Raw genomic sequence first — 16,147 nt, 5'->3', positions numbered from 1 at the left:
TAAGTCTAAAATACCTACACAATAACTATAATCGTAATAAACAAACAATAAAACAGCGGAGAAGCCGTGGATTAAATTAAAAAGCTGCAGTTATCAGCAGGGAGACGTGAATCCCCTGGCGAAGCAAGGAAGAGAATGTAGAGACCAGAGCGACGGACGGCCTTATATAGGCAGGCAGCCAACAACATGGGAGACGTTGGGATGGGGGACCCAACACCGCCTCACACGGTGACCGAGCTGCAGGCTATGGACGTATATATGTACGTAAGTAGGATTCAGTTAGCTTTGGGAACCAGCGTACCAAATTTCTTGAAGATGGGCCCATAAATAACAAAGACTGTTGAAAAGTTCAATATGGCAGCCAACAGTGGCATTATACCACTGTAATAAGTACGTACATCAGTTTTGGTTAGCGTAGGGAAGCCACCTACCAAATTTCGTGAAGATGGGGCCATAAATAAGAAAGTTCAACATGCCGATCGTTGTCGACTGTTATGCGTAGAATTTCGAAAGGAAACCTGCTTAACCTTTGTAAGTAAGCTATAAGGAATGAGCCTGCCAAATTTCAGCCTTCTACCTACAAGGGAAGTTGGAGAATCAGCGATGCTGGAAAGTTCAATATGGCGGCTAACAGTGGCGTCATACCATCGAAATAAGTATGTACATCGGTTTTGGTTAGCGCAGGGAAGCCGCCTACCAAATTTCGTGAAGATGGGGTCATAAATAAGAAAGTTCAATATATGGACGTTGTCATCGCTATCGACTGTTATGACCGTTACGTGTAGAATTTCGAAATGAAACCTGCTTAACTTTTGTAAGTAAGCTGTAAGGAATAAGCCTGCCAAATTTCAGCCTTCTACCTACACAGGAAGTTGGAGAATTAGTGATGAGTCAGTCAGTCAGTGGGGGCTTTGCCTTTTATTAGTATAGATATAAAACAGAACCAAAATAACGACACAGCTAAAAACACTGCTGCAAATTTCGGCAAAAGTTAAACGCTTGTATCATGAGCACGAGGCGGCTATGCAGTGTCCGCAACGGACGTGGCCATTGGCCATACATAAGATACCCTCGGACAATGAGAAACAAAATTCTCTGGTCTGATGAGACAAAGATTGAACTCTTTGGTGTGAATGCCAGGCGTCACGTTTGGAGGAAACCAGGCACCGCCATCACCAGGCCAATACCATCCCTACAGTGAAGCATGGTGGTGGCAGCATCATGCTGTGGGGATATTTTTCAGCGGCAGGAACTGGGAGACTAGTCAGGATAAAGGGGAGAGATGACTGCAGCAATGTACAGAGACATCCTGGATGAAAACCTGCTCCAGAGCGCTCTTGACCTCAGACTGAGGCGACGGTTCATCTTTCAGCAGGATAACGACCCTAAGCACACAGCCAAGATATCAAAGGAGTGGCTTCAGGACAACTGTGTGAATGTCCTTGAGTGGCCTAGCCAGAGCCGAGACTTGAATCCAATTGAACATCTCTGGAGAGATCTTAAAATGGCTGTGCACTGACGTTTCCCACCCAACCTGATGGAGCTTGAGAGGTGCTGCAAAGAGCAATGGGCGAAGTTGGCCAAGGATAGGTGTGCCAAGCTTGTGGCATCATATTCAAAAAGACTTGAGGCTGTAATTGCCGCCAAAGGTGCATTGACAAAGTATTGAACAAAGGCTGTGAATACTTACAGTGGTGTGAAAAACTATTTCCCCCCTTCCTGATTTCTTATTCTTTTGCATGTTTGTCACACAAAATGTTTCTGATCATCAAACACATTTAACCATTAGTCAAATATAACACAAGTAAACACAAAATGCAGTTTTAAATGATGGTTTTATTATTTAGGGAGAAAAAATCCAAACCTACATGGCCCTGTGTGAAAAGTAATTGCCCCTGAACCTAATAACTGGTTGGGCCACCCTTAGCAGCAATAACTGCAATCAAGCGTTTGCGATAACTTGCAATGAGTCTTTTACAGCGCTCTGGAGGAATTTTGGCCCACTCATCTTTGCAGAATTGTTGTAATTCAGCTTTATTTGATGGTTTTCTAGCATGAACCGCCTTTTTAAGGTCATGCCATAGCATCTCAATTGGATTCAGGTCAGGACTTTGACTAGGCCACTCCAAAGTCTTCATTTTGTTTTTCTTCAGCCATTCAGAGGTGGATTTGCTTGGGTGTTTTGGGTCATTGTCCTGTTGCAGCACCCAAGATCGCTTCAGCTTGAGTTGACGAACAGATGGCCTGACATTCTCCTTCAGGATTTTTTGATAGACAGTAGAATTCATGGTTCCATCTATCACAGCAAGCCTTCCAGGTCCTGAAGCAGTAAAACAACCCCAGACCATCACACTACCACCACCATATTTTACAGTTGGTATGATGTTCTTTTTCTGAAATGCTGTGTTCCTTTTACGCCAGATGTAACAGGACATTTGCCTTCCAAAAAGTTCAACTTTTGTCTCATCAGTCCACAAGGTATTTTCCCAAAAGTCTTGGCAATCATTGAGATGTTTCTTAGCAAAATTGAGATGAGCCCTAATGTTCTTTTGCTTAACAGTGGTTTGCGCCTTGGAAATCTGCCATGCAGGCCGTTTTTGCCCAGTCTCTTTCTTATGGTGGAGTTGTGAACACTGACCTTAATTGAGGCAAGTGAGGCCTGCAGTTCTTTAGACGTTGTCCTGGGGTCTTTTGTGACCTCTCGGATGAGTCGTCACTGCACTCTTGGGGTAATTTTGGTCGGCCGGCCACTCCTGGGAAGGTTCACCACTGTTCCATGTTTTTGCCATTTGTGGATAATGGCGCTCGCTGGAGTCCAAAAGCTTTAGAAATGGCTTTATAACCTTTACCAGACTGATAGATCTCAATTACTTCTGTTCTCATTTGTTCCTGAATTTCTTTGGATCTTGGCATGATGTCTAGCTTTTGAGGTGCTTTTGGTCTACTTCTCTGTGTCAGGCAGCTCCTATTTAAGTGATTTCTTGATTGAAACAGGTGTGGCAGTAATCAGGCCTGGGGGTGGCTACGGAAATTGAACTCAGGTGTGATACACCACAGTTAGGTTATTTTTAACAAGGGGCAATTTTTTCACACAGGGCCATGTAGGTTTGGATTTTTTTTCTCCCTAAATAATAAAAAACATCATTTAAAAACTGCATTTTGTGTTTACTTGTGTTATATTTGACTAATGGTTAAATGTGTTTGATGATCAGAAACATTTTGTGTGACAAACATGCAAAAGAATAAGAAATCAGGAAGGGGGCAAATAGTTTTTCACACCACTGTATGTACATGTGATTTCTCAGTTTTTTTATTTTTAATAAATTTGCAAAAACCTCAAGTAAACTTTTTTCACGTTGTCATTATGGGGTGTTGTGTATAGAATTCTGATTAAAAAAATGAATTTAATCCATTTTGGAATAAGGCTGTAACATAACCAAATGTTGATAAAATGATGCACTGTGAATATTTTCCGGATGCACTGTACATCTCAGTATTTTAGTTATTCAGAGAGCTGTAATATCACAAATGTAATGGATTCTGTGTCCTGTCGGAGGAAGAGAGCCGGTTTAAGAAGCATGTAGTGATTCACACACACAGAACACATACTAAACAAAGCATTTAACGTGCTACTTTAATTACAATGTGATTTTAGAAACTGGTTAATTAAATAATTTTAACATGAGGTTTATAATGTTCTGCTTTAATGACAAAATAAACCTTGTGCTTCTCCAGAAGAAATATTGATCATTCTTGAAGATTCAAATAACATAACTCTACAATTTATAAAAATATTTTAAAGTTCCTTCCTTTTCAAGACCCTAGAGTACATTGGGGAAAGGATGTGTCAGTTAATATTTCAGAAAAGGAGTGAAAGGCAGCTACACTCTAGATCCATATGTGCAAAGCATTTAATCATTCAGCGTAATATCTTTTATCTAGCACATTTATCTCTTTTAAATTTGTCCAAAATATTTCCAGGACAAGATTCAGCCTGTGAATGTTGCAATATAGCTCCAGGCTCACTGGGCCACATGTTCTGGGTGTGCACCAAATTAACATCATTTTGGATAAAAATCTTTGCATGCCCATCAGATAGCCTCGGTATCACAATCACTTCAAACCCATCACAGCCGTGTTTGGTGTACTCCCAGATGGGCTTAAAGTGGAGATGGACAAACAAACTGTAATTGCCTACACTGCTAGCACGTAGACTTATACAGTGGACCCTTGACTTACGAACTCGATTCGTGCGCAGGTGCTCGTTGTAACTCAAGTTGGTTGTAAGTCAAGACTGTTTTTCCCATAAGAAATAATGGAAATACCCATAATGTGCTCCGAGCCTCCCACAGCAACAGTTACTTAACCTTTTCATAATAAAAAAGGGTTGTATAATGTGCATAATTTACCAAAACACCAATAATTTTTCTAATGTACTAACCAAAAAGTTATAAAAAGTGCCTAGCTTACAAGAAACAACAAAACAACTGTACTCACCATTTAATTTGACATCTTTGGGCTGCAGGAAGGGAGGAAGAGGAGAATGAAACGGAAGATGGTTACTGTTTAGAAGGAACCTCCTTATGCAAATCTTTTCTTTGTAAAATTGTCGAGATGGTGGATTTCGACATGCTGTACATATTAGCGAGATCAGTCACAAACGCCACTCTCATATTTCCGCACAATTTCCTTCTTCGTTTCGATTGTGATCGCTGTTTCTCAGGTTAATAATGACAGTTGTTGAGCACTCAGTTCAAAGCTGGTCGTGTTGTGAACTGCTGTAAAAATACACCCCAAAGCAAGCCGGTGCTGACTCAGCCTGATGACATCATCATGTGCCCCAGCCCACTAGCTAACATCCGGTGCTGCTTTTCACCTTCAAGTTATCTGCCTTCCTTAGCAATTATGTGTCTTGCTTGCCCAGCCCATTATATATATATATATATATATATATATATATAGATATATAGATATAGATATATATATATATATATATATATATATCTTATATATATATATATATATATATATATATATATATAGATATAGATAGATAGATAAATCACTGCACTGACCGAAATTACGTCCACAAACACATGTATCTGGGCTGCGACTGACGCTTATGAACGCTCTCGGCTGTTTGTTTACAATCGCACAAGCGGTTACACGTGACCGCATTCAGGTCGTAACGCAAGATGTTGGTCGTAAATCAAAACAAAAATTTTGGTCGTAAATCAAGTTGTTTGCATGTCATGCCGTTCGTATATCAATGGTCGACTGTATTTCTCAACTGGAAGAATCCCACCCCACCACTTTTAAATCAGGTAACTGATGTTCCATACTATTTGAAATTGGGGGAAAAAATCAATTTCTCACTTAGAGGATTTGTTCAAAACTTTTTTATTTAAATATGGCAGGATCTAATCAATAACATTTTGGAAAAAGCTTCAATTTTTGGGGAAAAGGTTGCCCTTCCTTTCTTGTTTCTTTTATAGAGTAGCTTTGGTTGCTGGCTCTTTTTTTCTCTTGGGTAGGGGTTGAATTGTGCTTTGTTTGATTTGTTAAGTTTGACTTGAATTTTATGGAGTGCTGTCTGCTTTTAAGTAAAATCAAATTAAAAAATGCTTTACTAGTTTGCTTTTGTACAGAGTATTATGGCTGAATGAATAAGTGCTTATGTATTAGACTTGATAGTCTCATGACAAGTGGGAATCTGGGAGTAATGTAAATACTCCAGCAGTCTGTCACCTCTACTAGCAGATTCTGAAAACAAACGCAGAAGAGAAGGAATAAGAATAAGCTACTGAAAAGGGCTGGAAAAGAATATAGCTGACCATAACCAAAGAAGCATCATATGAATTAATTTTAATAACATAGGTAACTTAATGTCACCAAGCCATAATTTTGAAAAGATGCATTGACATTTAAAAATGGTACTTGTTACTAACAGATTGGACTTTTGCTCATGAGCTGAACCAAGTGACTTGATTCATTGTGCTTGTATAAACTTTTTTTAATCACAATATATTGAGCCAGGGAAATCACCTATATGTTCTGGCAATTTTTCTCAGTTATACAGGGCCAGTAAGGCCCACATAAAAAAACAACATTGCAGGGGAAAAAATAAAAAAGAAAGTGTTTTCATTACAGTGGTATAAAAGTAAACATAATCTGATCTGTAAGGGTGTGCAACATATGAACATGTGTATATATAAAAAAAAAAACAGTTCATTTGAGAAGACCAAATTCATAGTGTGAGCCATTTTAGATAAGCTTATGTACCTAACAAGTGTGATTGGCTGCAGTAAGGACAGTTTCTCTTACTCTGGGTCTGGAGTCAAGCATCCAACTTTGCATGATGCAGCAAGTTATACTTGAAGGATTTTAAATGAGATTTTGAGAGAAAGAACTAGCAGGCTGACAACACAAACAGCAGATTGGTGTGCATTTATTGAAAAATTAATTCTCTTATTAATCAGTCGCTGAAATTTACAGAGGGTGAGTCTATATGCCTTCAAAAGCCACACCCGTTTTCTTTCGAAAGCTGACAGACCAGGCAATTTAAAAATTGGACTGCCATAACAACCTGCTTGGAGCTTCGATAAGAATACCGACACTGGAATAATAATGAATGCTTATCTGCAAACTCTTACAGTGTAAGTTGTCTCTCAAGCAATCACTGTGGCATACAGAAATTTATAACTGTTTGAAATCAAAACTCTTTTTTTTTACTGGATAAATGTCTGACTTTTGAAACAAAGACAATCTTAGCTACACAGTAACCTTGTGCACACTTCTGCACCTTCTGCAACAGCCATTTTGGCAGGGTTAAAGACTTGGGGAAACAGATAAAAACAGAATACAGCATTTTAACAAGAAAATTGTGAATGTCAAGTATAACCATATAAAAATTTGTCATATTGTTAGTACTACAGATGATGAATGTGAGCAAAGTTTACTATTTTTTGAAGCTCATGGAATTGGTTAGCACATACATTGCTAACTCTTAATTCATTGCCATCATTGTACATTATCAATCAAGGAGAGCTGTTTTTAAACTGCAGTCTTTTACACCAGAAAAATAATGTTAGAAACTTGCTTTGCATGAAAGGGCTTTAGCATCCTATTATTGGTGCAGGTTCATCCAATTCCGATGCATTTATAGAGACCATATCAAGGCTGATATTATTGGTCTGGCACTTGTTAAAAGTACGAACATGCTAATCTGTTCAAGGTACAAACATGCAATGCATCCTGAAGTTTCTAGGTGCTAGTCAGTGTTCCTTTGTATTTGTACTTTGAAGATCCTACCATGTTATTTTTCTGAAGAAATATCATAAACTGGACATTTCTCCAGCCACAGCTTGTCTAATTTGTCTTCCTACTCATGCATTTTGCAGTTGTGCTTGAAAAAGACTAAACACACTTACTTATTGGTGAATGGCTATTGAAACACAGAATTGGCTGGCAAGGCCTCTCACACCTGTTGTATTCAGCCAACAGTGTTTGAATTTTCTGAAGTATCAAGAAGTCATTGGGAGCCCAGAAGCCACTGGGATTAGGTTGGAACATGTATATACCTTGAGTATTGTGACCTAAATGAAGATATTTTAATATTGTGCCAATTTAAATAAACCACTCAGGAGTTTGTATATTAACCAAAAATCACTTAGTGTGTGTGTGCTCTAAGTTGGGTGTATGATTTTGAGTGACACATCTTGTTTCCGTTTCATAATTTTCACTAACAGGATTTTAGGGCACAATCGGGTATGGGAGTATGTCCAGGTTGGTGTCCTGAGAATTACATCTCTGTTGCTCGTAAATGATTATGCACAGCTGTTCATTTCCTCTTTGCAGAATCAGCTGTTAGCCTGCTGCTTGCTGACATGCCGCGTGATCTGCATCTTGTGCAGGGCTTCCAACGTTTAATAGACTGCGCTGTGGCTTTCCCAGTGTCTCACTGCCTTGTCTCTCTTCCCCCTTACACTATTGTAGCAGTTACCCTTTGAGTCTCTAATTTCTGCAAATTTCCATTTTTAAATCTAAAGTCTGTTTTTTTTTTTTTGCGGTTAATTCCGTGATTCCATCTGTGTTTTCCACATTGTGGAAATCATGAGGCCCTACACCAGTTATTGTTACTCATTTCTTCACTTCAGTACCACATTGAGTATTGTTGTCTGTATTATATATTCATGGTATTTCCAGTTGCCTGTCTCTGTTGTATTTTATTATTTTAATTGTTCTTTATTGAGCAGGCATCAGATTTTGTTAGTAAAAGAAGCAATAATGCTTTAAAAGGAAAAGTAAAGTGCAGTACAAACACAATACAAATAATACCCAGCTTGATATAAATTACAGAGCAAAAATACAACATAATGAACCGCTTGGAATAACAAGCAAAGTGTCCTGTTTTAAGTCTCTGTCGTATGGTAGTTTGTAGATCTCCTGTGTACATTAATGTCTTATGTGCAGTTATTAATTTCTAGGGACTGTTTCTTGTGGAATTGGTACTCGTTCTTTAAGAGCAAGGTCACATACAAAGGATTTGTTAAAGTATTGTGTTCTTTTTCATATAAAATAAAGTATACAGTAATAGCCCAATGCACCAATATTAATACCATTACACTTTTACAGTTTTGTGTTTTGACTGTAGAATTATTTTGCCAAAAATGTTCTCGAAATTGCCATGTTGTTTGAGACAACAAAGAATATATGCATATGTACATCTGGTTGAATTGAATGCAGCTGTTATAAACTTCTGGAAAGTTTTATTCTGTGTAATGTTCATTACAATGTACAAAACATGCCATAGACTGAATGATGAAACAATTGCACCTCTTCCATTTTTTGTGTTGTATTTGCAATTGTGATTGCACTAGCAGGCAAAGGAGTCAGGAAGTCCAAGCTAGAACAATCCAAATTGTCTCCTTTTTTGAAAGACTACAGTTTCCTTGTTTATTATTATAGTATTGGACAATTGGACATTGTACTTTTTCATAAACCCAAAATTGAATTGCATATCATATCATATCTTGATTTTAATATTTTTCACCCCAGTAGGCAGTGTATTAGGTGGAGACCCAGTTTTCTCCTTATAAACAGAGTGAAGCCAGGGTTTAAAGACTGAAGGTAACAATAAAATATGTAAGAGTTTGTACTGCTCTGACTCTGCAGAACAATCTTGGAGATTGGATGTCTGGGAGATCCAAACATTTAAAGGCAACTAAAGAAATTCTGGCACTGAGACTGATAGAGGAAGTTCAAACCTGGTGACCTTAGAGAAATAGGACACTAGAAATGCTTCCAGAAACTGTCAGGAATAGGCCATATGATGGTATTTTTAGCTACCTCGCCAACACAGGCTAACAGAGTCAGAAAAAGAGCTGGCAAATACAAAAAAGATCTGAAGCCAAAACCTGGAGCAGGACTGCAGGATTTGAGCAAAAATTCATATTACGATTATTTTCATACACATTGTGATTGTGATTTAAACTGCAATATACTGTACAGAGTATTAAAGTTAATCAGAGTTTTATAATAATAAACAAAAACTTTAATTACTGAATGCCTGGGACCAAAAAAGGACCAAATTACTTCCTATAATGTATTATCTAAATAACTGTCGAGTGGCTGAAGTGAAATGTGTTTTTTTTCTTTTTTTGTTTGTTTTTGGGTACCTGGTTACTCACTTCCCCCTTTTTTGTTGTACTCATATTGGCAGAATAAACAGGCTCACACTTCAGTAGTCTAGTCCAAAGCAAATTTCAGTGTGACTGATTAAGGATCTTCTTATTGGTCAGCATGTGTATAGTACATGTTAGTAGAACTGGAAGCTAAACAAATGCATGCATACCATCTGTAGCTAGTTACTGTTTTTGTCTGGCATTGTGCAAATATGTTTAAATGTGTTCTCTTTGTACCTGATTAAATTAGACAGAGCTTGGATGATCAAAATATCTTTAAATAGTTTGTGATGATTTTCTTTGAATTGATCAATTCTGAACAATCTTCATATCCATGTTTGTTTGATCATATTGTTTTTTTAATGCAGATTTCAGAAACATGTCCACACATACAGAATACTCCCAGATGAAGAGGATTTCCTTGCTGTACAGGTATGTGACCTTCCTTTTTTTAACACATTTCTGAATTTACTTATTCTATTATCATAGAAGGTTTTTATACAAGTTCTGCATACTTGAGCTAAGATCTAAGTAGAATAAATGAGATTTGTTTGTAAATGCTCATATATAACATTTAAAAAGGTTTTCAGTGTAGAATAGGCAGGGTTGCTTTTAGAAAATTAGCTCTGCAAGGTTATTTTAAAATATGAATAATTATATTAATTATATTTTTGTTTTAGTTATTAATGGCACTGTCCAAGTGATGCCTTTTTTTTTTTGCTTATGTGCGGATTCTGAAAACCACAATGTCTGTTACTTGCTTGTAACTTGTTTTATGGCACATACAAAAAGTACATAATTAGCATTTTTTGTCATGTTATTGCTGTAATGTCATAAAGGAATAAACCCTACCCCCACTTTGTGGATGATTTACTTCACAGTACTGTGACCATTATTAAACATCAAGTTTACATCCAGCTTATGCATTAGGGGCTACGTTTTTGATTTTTAATTGTCACTTAAATTTTCTTGATGGTTTAAAGATGTGCACTCTTTCTACATGCATTTAGTTTGTGTTGCTATTTCAGTCCTATGTGTTTGAGCCTGTGGTAGCTTTAATCACAGAAGCATTGTAAAAAAAAATTCAGTCCTTAAAAATAAATCTGAAGTTTGCACTCTATTTGAGCTTAATCCTTGCTTTAATTTTTTCATTTACAACCATTAGTTGTAGGTATGTGAGTTAAACAAAGTCATCTCTCTAATTATCACAATTACAACAATTTAAATTTTCAGAACACACAAACATGCAAGTAAAAGAAAAAAATTCAAGTGGATTCAAAAATGTGTATCCATGTATTCATATAGTAAGAATAACTTGAGTACCACAGGTTAGAAAGAAGATGGTTGAGTACTTGGGCTGGGTTGTAAAATCTGTCCCAAGTTGTTTTGTGAAGGGGTGAATTATCAAGAAGAATTGTATTATTTTTCCTAAGAAAATGCTATCTAATCAAAAATATGAAAAGGCTAATCCTTTAAGTGATGTGCAAAAGATGTAGGTAAAATACTGCAACATTGTATAGTGTGTTTGTGGTAATGCTTGAGGTAAAGCCAGAGCCACCCCTTCTTATACGCGGGTCACACAATGTGCGGGCCCATGACCAGAGAACCCAAGTACAGGTTGTGGTCTCTTTGTATTAATGCTTTAACTGAAGGGTAATTTAGACATTCTGCTGAACAGCAAATTGGATAGCATATTTTTATTGCTTGTTTTACTTGACTTGGAAGATTCCACTTAGGGCCCCAGTTTGGCATGGGATGGCAGTAACTTTGATAATTTTTGCCAAATATTTGAATTATACTTGACTAGTGGAGTTTGATTTGAGAGCTCTTCTATACATAACATACGCATTTCTATGTTATCTATTTTAGAAAATTTTTGAAACATTTTGCCTCAAAATAATTTTCAAATCCTTATTGATTAATTTAGTCCTAAGTTTTCTATAGTCAAGATTTAATTATTATTATTATTAGATGTCATATGTTGTTGAGAATAATTGTGAAATTCAAGGGGGGAAATATTATATCCAGAGGAAAAACCTCTGTTGGTTTTATGACCCCTTAGTCACTCTAAGGACTATATATTTGATAGAAAGTGGTTTGAGTGACAACAGTAAACAATTGTATGAGATGAATTGAAACTAGGAAAACAAGCAGAGTTTAGGTGATCTGTTTATAGACTGCAATGGTCTTAAACCAATTCTTGAAGTTGAAACGTGGCCAGGAAAGACTTTACATTTTTAAATCAGTGTTTCCTAAACTCGATCCTGGAGATCCTCTGTGGCTGCAGGTTTTAATCCCAACCAGATTCACATTAAGTGATGATAATTGATAATAAAATTGATCTTATGTAGTTAGCTGGTCATTTTTTTTATTCTGCCTTCAGAAAAGCACACCAGTATGCTTTTTACATTATAAGATATTTAGAAATATTTCTTTTTTTCTATAGCTTTAAATTTATAACTCTTTATTGTTGTTTTTCTATTTTTCCCTTATTCTGTGCAGTCTGCTCCATTCATTGTATCCTAATAGTGATAATTAAAAACAAGCTAAGCAGACACCCAGGTGAACAAGACTAAAAGATGAAAGGCTACAACTGCGTCAGACCCACTAATTAGTCAATAGTGGAGAGGTAGAATGGAAATAAAAAAATATTTTCCACATATAATTGCATAATTTTTATTAAATTGTATTAACATAGTTACCAAAACACAGAATTCGGAAAATAACCACTCACTTAAAAAGGATAGGAGTCTAATTAAAAACTGAAGTTGGTTGGAACAACAATCTTTAGCCCCATGGGATCCTTAGGACTGAGTTAGAGAACCACTGTTTTAAACTGGTTATGTCTTTTTGAAATGTAGTGAAAACATTTTTTATCTATACTAATAAAGGGCAAAGTCCTCACTGACTGACTGACTCACTGACTCATCACTAATTCTCCAACTTCCCATGTAGGTAGAAAGCTGAAATTTGGCAGGCTTATTTCTTACAGCCTACTTACAAAAGTTAAGCAGGTTTCATTTCGAAATTCCACACGTAATGGTCAAAACGATCGATAACGGTCGACAACGTCCGCCATATTGAACTTTCTTATTTATGGCCCCATCTTCATGAAATTTGGTAGGTGGCTTCCCTGCGCTAACCAAAACCAATGTACATACTTATTTCGATGGTATGACGCCACTGTCGGCCGCCATATTGAATTTTCAAAACGTCACTAATTCCCCAACTTCCTATGTAGGTAGAAGGCTGAAATTTGGGAGGCCCATTCCTTACAGCTTACTTACAAAAGTTAAGCAGGTTTCATTTCGAAATTCTACACATAACGGTCAACAACGTCCGCCATATTGAACTTTCTTATTCATGTCCCCATCTTCACGAAATTTGGTAGGCGGCTTCCATGCGCTAACCGAAACCAATGTACATACTTATTTCGGTGGTATGACGCCACTGTCAGCTGCCATATTGAACTTTCCAACATCACTAATTTTCCAACTTCCCGTGTAGGTAAAAGGCTGAAATGTGGTACTTATTTCGGTGGTATGATGCCACTGTCGGCCACCATATTGAACTTTTAATGGAAACCGATGTACGTACTTATTTCGTTGGTATGACACCACTGTCGGCCACCATATTGAACTTTTCAACGTCACTAATTCTCCAACTTCCCGTGTAGGTAGAAGGCTGAAATTTGGCAGGCTTATTCCTTACAAAAGTTAAGCAGGTTTCATTTCGAAATTCTACACGTAATGGTCATAACGGTCAACAATGTCCACCATGTTGAACTTTCTTATTTATGGCCCCATCTTCTCGAAATTTGGTAGGTGGCTTCCCTGCAATTACCAAAACCAATGTACGTTCTTATTTCGGTGGTATAATGCCACTGTCAGCCGCCATATTGAACTTTTCAACGGTCTTTGTTACTTATGGGCCCATCTTCAAGAAATTTGGTACACGGGTTCCCAACGCTAACTGAATCCTACTTACGTACATATATACGTCCATAGCCTGCAGCTTGGTCACCGTGTGAGGTGGCGTTGGGTCCCCCATCCCAACGCCTCCCACGTTTTTGGCTGCCTGCCTATATAAGGCCGTCCGTCGCTCCGGTCTCTACATTCCCTTCCTTGCTTCGCCACAAGATTCACGTCTCCCTACTGATAACTACAGCCTTTTTGTTTAATCCACGGCTTCCCCACTGTTTTATTGTTTGATTATTACAATTATAGTTATTGTATAGGTATTTTAGACTTACTTTACATTTCTCAGGTACCCATTTTCTTTATCATTCCAACCCCCATTTCCATGTCTATCGAGGTGATCACTATTGATCAAAGAACTGTCACTTACCGAGTGGTTTCCATGCCCGGAGATGGCACCTACCTTTTCCATTCTCTTTGTTACATATTGCACGGCCATATCAGGCTCACTCTTGATATCTGGAGGAACATTGTGTCTTATGTATTGAATGACTGGGACAGGTTCAAGGTGTGGACTGATGATGGTACAGGAGATAATTATACTACACAGGAACACTAGAAGAGTGAAATGCTTAAGCCCTTCACCTATGCTTCTGCATGTGAGTTGATGGCTGCCGCTGAATTATTCTGTTGTCGCTTTCAAGTGTACCGAAATAGCCAAACATTTTATAACTTTCGACAACCGCCAATGCCTCTTAAACATTTTAGATTCACAGGTGATGATTTTAGTATTGGACACTTTGATGTTTATGAATGTTTTAAACTCTCAAAAGCTGGATGTGATTTTATCGATGAAACCGGTTGTGTGCTTACAACGCTTGACAGATGCCAAATGTCACTTCAACACAACAAGTCCTGCAAATACTGTCGTAATTGAAACAAACCGTGAAACTCAAACCGATCATGACAGCAGCAATCCAAGCTGTCAGATTTGATACAAGATTACTGTTCACATGGCCAACTGTAAGTTGCATGCTCAAGAGTAAGCTCAGCGCACAGCTTCGTCATATTACAACCAGAGAGCCGAACTGACAATGTGGTATACAAAGAGATCCTTAACAAATAAGTATTGGCATATTTTCCCTCAGTTTAAAAAGGTTTAATTTTCTTCTTAATAAAAATTTTAATGCAGTACTTTGCGCTGAAGCTGGTATTTTGCTATATATATATATATATATATATATATATATATATATATATGACAGCAACACTCATAACAGTGACAAAACAATTATATTGACAATCATGTTACGTTATTTTTAAAATGTTTCCTTTTCTTTTTCATAACTTTTTTAACACACTACTTCTCCGCTGCGAAGCGCGGGTATTTTGCTAGTCTCTAATATAATTTAGTTTAATTTTCAGATAATTTATGTTTAAAAAGTTTTTTTTACAATAGCCACAATTCAACTAGGCTATTGCATTACCTGTTAATCACTGTGACAACCTGGATTAACATACGATAAGCATGTGCATAGTGAAAACAAAAACAGACAATAGTCAAAAGTAGTGCTGGGCAGTATGACCAAAATTCTATACCACGGTATTTTTCAAAATTATACTGGTTTCACGGTATTCAACAATATTTTTTTCCTCATGCATAATTGGATGTTAACCACATTTTCCACTGCAATTACTGCAGTAGACTGGCTAAGAATAATATTAATTCCTCTTAGTGCAAGAGGAAGTCAGTTTAAGAAGCACGTAATGATTAACATGGCTCAGGGAACACTTAACACAAAGCATTTAATGTGCTACATAACATGACAGGGTTTTAGAAAATATCTTAAATTAAATATTCATTTTAAGATGAAGTTTAGTTTACAATGTTCTACTTTAATGACAAATTTTGAGAATAAATTCAAAATGTCGACTTTATTCTCATCATAAGCGTCGAGATTAAAGTGGAAATGTCGAGAATAAAGTCAACATGTTGTCATACTATTACACATTATATTACACATGTATTACATTACATTACATTACACAGTATTGAAATAAAAAATAAAACAAGTACAACTTGGCTTGCAGTATTATCCAGTAGTATAAGAAAGATTTAAACATAATGTTCCACATCTGACCTTTTAAATCCGAAGTATCTCCAGGCAATGGACGTGACTCCTTTTTTTTTTTTTTTTTTTTGCAAAAGTTCTTCTGTGTCATCATGTTCAACTTTATCGTCTGCTACAGCTTCAGTTTCGGAATGTTCTCAGTTCCTTTTTCACTGCGCAATACCTCCTCTACCGCATGTACTCCATTGCATATGTGTTTAGCGGTGTAGCAGGGAAAAAGTCCCCCCTTAAAAAACAGTTTCCCGCTGCACCACGTTCTGAACGTTGTTTAGGCAATTTAAACCGGTGTTGCGGTATAAGAAAAATCTATATCATAACAAAAATAAAAAACGGTTTTCGGTATGAACCGTTATATCTCCCAGCACTAGTTAAAAGTAACATCATCTGTCCGAATCAGCAAAAATAAAAAATCAGG

The 16,147-nt window shown here is 37.0% G+C and overlaps 1 protein-coding gene across 3 annotated transcripts in view; it reads left to right on the top strand.

The window, feature by feature from the left end:
- The window catches only part of inppl1a (inositol polyphosphate phosphatase-like 1a), a 203,546-nt gene that overhangs the window by 75,127 nt on the left and 112,272 nt on the right, over positions 1-16,147 (top strand). For all 3 annotated transcript variants that reach the window (XM_039745658.1, XM_039745657.1, XM_039745659.1), the window contains exon 2: positions 10,052-10,115. In XM_039745658.1, the coding sequence (XP_039601592.1) occupies positions 10,052-10,115 (64 nt within the window). The remainder of the gene's footprint in view (positions 1-10,051; positions 10,116-16,147) is intronic.

The sequence above is a fragment of the Polypterus senegalus genome, chromosome 2 (genome assembly GCF_016835505.1).
Source record: "Polypterus senegalus isolate Bchr_013 chromosome 2, ASM1683550v1, whole genome shotgun sequence".
Lineage (NCBI taxonomy): Eukaryota > Metazoa > Chordata > Cladistia > Polypteriformes > Polypteridae > Polypterus > Polypterus senegalus.
The sequence above is the reverse complement of the archived record's forward strand: the minus strand, read 5'-3'. Positions and strand labels throughout refer to the sequence as shown.